This window comes from Rhinoraja longicauda, chromosome 3 (assembly GCF_053455715.1).
Source record: "Rhinoraja longicauda isolate Sanriku21f chromosome 3, sRhiLon1.1, whole genome shotgun sequence".
Lineage (NCBI taxonomy): Eukaryota > Metazoa > Chordata > Chondrichthyes > Rajiformes > Arhynchobatidae > Rhinoraja > Rhinoraja longicauda.
In genome coordinates, this window is record NC_135955.1 from 12,180,038 (window position 1) to 12,184,712 (window position 4,675).

At 46.6% G+C, this 4,675-nt stretch overlaps 1 protein-coding gene across 1 annotated transcript; it reads left to right on the forward strand.

Annotated features, from left to right (window-relative positions):
* Nucleotides 1–799: 799 nt before the first annotated feature.
* LOC144611584 (sialic acid-binding Ig-like lectin 15) lies at nucleotides 800–3,604 on the forward strand. The gene is made up of 3 exons (XM_078430768.1): nucleotides 800–1,064; nucleotides 2,164–2,514; nucleotides 3,156–3,604. The coding sequence occupies exons 1-3, from the start codon at nucleotides 800–802 to the stop codon at nucleotides 3,602–3,604; spliced, it is 1,065 nt and encodes a 354-aa protein (XP_078286894.1).
* Nucleotides 3,605–4,675: the final 1,071 nt, after the last annotated feature.

Below are 4,675 nucleotides of genomic sequence, written 5' to 3' on the forward strand. Positions count from 1 at the left end.
AGGTTAATGAACACAGTGGAACTGATGGACTGAAGTGTGTTTATTTCAATGCTATGTGTATTATGTGTAAGGTAGATGAATGTAAAGTTTGGATTAGTGCATGGAACTATGATGTTGTGGCCATTAGAGTTTTGGTTGAGCGAGGGGCAGGACTGACAGCACAATGTTCCAGGGTTGTAGGTGTGATTTAGCAGCATTGTAGGTTATATACAAATACAAGCAGGTCACCTGCAATTACTCTATTTGATTTGAGAATTCTGCATATTATTTATAAAGAAGGTGAAGTTATATTTACAGTTACATTTCACTGCTCCAGAGCAGCACAGGAAGGTCAGGGACAGATGGGTCAGAGTGGGAGTGGGATGGAGAAACATGGTCACAGATGTGTAGGAATGAACTGCAGATGCTGATTTATGCTGAGGATAGACACAAAATGCTGGAGTAACACAACGTGCAAGGCAGCATCTATGCAGAAATTGACTAGTTTCTTCTTCAGGTCTGAAGAAGGGTTCCATCCTGAAACATCACCTACTCCTTTTCTCCAGAGATGCTGCCTGATCCGCTAAGTTACTCCAGCATTTTGTGTCTATCAACATGGTCACAGACACAGGTGAAGAAATTGATAAAGAAAATGTGGTTAATGCATTCGACCAATGAATAATGTCCATGTTTTAAATCTTTTTCTACCCAAGGTGATGTCAGAGCATCCATGGTGATCGGGAAGAGAGAACGTTCTGCCACACTGCCCTGCACCTTCAGCCCCCCGAGCGTCAAGCGCAGGGTGATCACTGTCCTCTGGATGAAGGGGACTCCATTGGAAGAGTCCGTTGTCTTTAATCATAACCGTTCCTACCCCATAAGTGGTCACGGCACTAACATTGTAAATAGAGGAGGTCGATATGAGCTGGTGGGAAAGCTAGACAAGGGAGATGCCTCCATCAGAGTGAGGGGACTCGTGTTGAATGACACCAACGACTATTTCTGTCATGTTTGGACAACCTGGAATTCCCCTCGCAAGGAATTGATTTGGGTGACTCAGGATGAGACGAGACTACAGGTTTTGGGTAAGGAAACAGTCAGTGTTGAGGAGTAAATGATAAAATCACATTGAACAACGGTAAGAAGAATCAGCTTTGTTCTGTTCCCTCTCTGAATATTTCACTCAATTCTCCTGCTGGGTCACTTACAACCCCTCACCCCTTCCTGGTGCTACTGGAAGGAGTTTCTCCCTATGTGCGAATGAATAACAGTGAATTTAATTGACTTTTATCCTTCTCTCGGCTTCAGGCACCATCTTGGAGCTGTCTGTTGGGAGTGATAATGTATCGGGAGATACCTGTGTGTGCGGAGGGAATGGACAGGTTGATCATTGGAGCTGCCATTTTTCTGGTCTACTTTCTTGTGATTGGCTTCACTTTCTAGTGGTTGGACATAGGTGAACATCATGTCTAATCTCCATTGCTGGTGTTCATGGAAGAATCATGGGACCACCAGTGACATTATTGTCAGCCTCTGGTTCTGGTAATGGGGAGGGGGTGAGAGAGAGTAACTCGGGTGTGAGTGAATCTGTGGAATTCTCTGCCTCAGAAGGCAGTGGAGGCCAATTCTCTGAATGCATTCAAGAGAGAGCTAGATAGAGCTCGTAAGGATAGCGGAGTCATGGGGTATGGGGAGAAGGCAGGAACGTGGTACTGATTGAGGAAGTTAAGCAATGATCACATTGAATGGCGGTGCTGGCTCGAAGGGCCGAATGGCCTCCTCCTGCACCTATTGTCTATTGTCTATTGTCACTGTCTCATCTCCAATGTTGGTGTTGATGGGAGTCTTGTGGCATCTCCAGTGATATTGTCGTCAGGCTATGATTATGGTGGTATGGGTCAGGTAATATTGACTTCTGAGGCAGTTCTGGCCAGTTCTTATACAAACAGTAAGCAAGTTATTGAAATTGTTGTTTTAAATGTTAACACAAAGGCACTTCATGTTGTACAGACAGAAGATGAGGTACTGTTGCTTGAGATTGGGCCTCGTTAGAACAGTGCAGGAGGTCTGAAACAGGCAGATCAAAGTGGGAGTGGGATGGAGAATTAAAGTCACAGGCATGGATGAAGTATTTTTATAAACCATGTGGAATAGATTGCTAAATACAACTTTTCTCTATACAAGATGGAAAGAAGAAGACATCCTTGGTGATTGGGAAGAGAAGTGATTCAGCCACACTGCCCTGCTCCTTCAGCCCCTCGATCAGGAATCCCAGCCCCATCACGATCCGCTGGATGAAGGGGAGTCCACGGGAAGAGTCCACAGTCTTTAATCACTCTGTGAACCCTCCCTACAATGTCACTATAAAGGGAGGAGGTCGATATGAGCTGGTGGGAAAACTAGACCAGGGAGACGCCTCTATCAGAGTGAAGGAGCTCAGACTGAACGACAGCAGTGACTATTTCTGTCACGTTTGGGTCAGGAATTTCACACAGGAGACGGTGACTCAGGATGAGACGAAACTGGAGGTTGTGGGTAAGGAAAGATCTGTCTGTATTGTGCTGTGAACGATAAAATCACATGATCAACTGTAAGAGGACATGAGATCAGTGACAGGTGGAGCCGAGATCGGCCCAATCCATTCCTTGCTATGGGCTGCCCTCGCTCAGCACCGCCCCTAGTGGTTGGAAGACAGTACTGATTCCGGCCAGGATGCACAGAGCTCCCTGCAGCAGGGTCAGAGATTGAGAACCACATTCACCTGCTGAACATCCAGCCCTGTATCTGTGACAGAGTCTGTGTTGCAAAGATCCACAGACCGTCCTGGGGTATTTGCATCAGTCTCTTTCATTCACATCCACTCCAGGATCCTGTATGTTCTCTCACTGAATATTAGAGCATAGAACAGTGCAGCACAGGAACATGCACTTTGGCCCACAGTGTCTGTGCAGAACATAATGGTAAGTTAAACTAATATCATCTGCCGACACATGATCCATATCCCTCCATTTCCCGTAGATCCATGTGCTTCTCCAAGACACTATCATATCTGCAAATATTTCACTGCAGACTCCTACGTGTCTTCTTCCAATCCTCATTCAGATGGACTCTATCCGCACACAGCATCAATAATGATTAATTCAATGAGTTTTAATTGAATTTCTTCCTTCTCCAAGTCCCAGCCACCATCCTGGAGCTGTTTGTTGGGAGCGGCAATGGAACTGGAGAACACACCCTTGTGTGCAGGGCTGAAGGGAAGCCCCCTGCAAACATCACGTGGATCGGCCCAGGGAACAGCACACTGCCCGTGAACAGTGGTGAGATGAGGGTCACACATGATCCAGAGAAACTACTGACTGTGGGAGAGCTGCTTCACCCCAGGATGCCAGGGAAATACACGTGTGTGGCTGTGAATGAACACCAGAGAGACATGCGTGAGATCCACCTATTCGAGCATGGACTAAGAGCGTTGGCCATTCGGGCTGCCATTTACGCGGTCTATTTTCTTATGATTGGCTTCACTTTCTGCTGGTTGAAGAGAGGTGAACGTCACCATCTGAGCTCCAATGCCGGTGTCAACAGGAGCGATGCTGCGCCCCCCAGTGGCAGTGTCAGGTTCAGGTGATGTGAATCAGGCAATGTAACTTTGGGGCGAGGCGATGCTATATCCCACAGCTATGACCGTGCGTCTGTGGGTTACGTGGAGCTGTCCTCGGGTCAGTCCGACTCAGCAGTGCGTCCGATGCATTTGCAACTGCATTGCTGCTGATTCCTGCATCCACATAGAACTCAAATTTCACATGCCTCCTAGCTGTCTTCCTTCTTCCTAAACCATGGCTTATTCTCAAACTTAGCCGACAGAGGCCTTGGCAGCTTTGAATCTATTTCATGAACATCTTTGCTAATTCCTTCCCCTGGGCAGAGCAAGAATAGATTTTCCCTGATCCTCATTTCCCACCCACTGGTCTCTGCATTCAGTGGATCAACCTTTTTTTCTTCTGTTACCATCGGTGCGGGTACACCAACAGATACATCTTCCACCTGCCTACACTTTCAGCATCCTGAGGGGACCATTCCCTTTGCGACTCCATGATCTGTTCTTCCGTGCCATTCCGCCATTTACTCGGAACTGTGCATGGGTGTAGCTTTCCAGGCTAGACTCTGCAATCAACAATATCAGTTTATTCACTTTCTCTGTTTGTGTCAAAGCTGGTCAGCTCTGCTGTAGATAATCCATCTGCATTATGAACTCGTTTTCTTCTCTCTGCGGGCACGGCCTGGTCTGTGGCCATTTCCTGTAGCTCTGGCTTGTATTTGCAGCTTCTACGTGTTCCTTTGTGTCCTCTTTCTAAATGCCCAGATAGCTTTGTCAATCGCTTATTACGATGGAAACCCGGGCCTCGCCCCATAAGACATTCTTTTATCGCTGTCCCTCTCTCTCTATCTCACTCTTTCTGCACCAACAATCTTTATTTATTGTCACAGCTATTCAATCAGAAGCATGAACTCTTTCTCTCTGCACAGATGCTGCCTGACCCATTGTGTATCCTCTGCACTCTGGAGAGACATTCCCTTTTCCTTCACAGATCACAGGTGTTCCCTGCATTATGGAGCGTTGCGTGTATGCTGAAACCACATCATATTTTTTTCACACTAATTCCAAAAGTGCATCTCAATTTTTTCACTGGTGATTTGT

What these genes read in the sequence shown, in the direction of transcription:
- LOC144611584 (XM_078430768.1), top strand. Translation starts at nt 800, where the DNA reads ATGAAGGGGACTCCATTGGAAGAGTCCGTTGTCTTTAATCATAACCGT. An exon ending in GACGAGACTACAGGTTTTGG is followed by an intron (nt 1,065 to 2,163) that starts GTAAGGAAACAG and finishes TCTCTATACAAG; the next exon opens with ATGGAAAGAAGAAGACATCC. An exon ending in GACGAAACTGGAGGTTGTGG is followed by an intron (nt 2,515 to 3,155) that starts GTAAGGAAAGAT and finishes TCCTTCTCCAAG; the next exon opens with TCCCAGCCACCATCCTGGAG.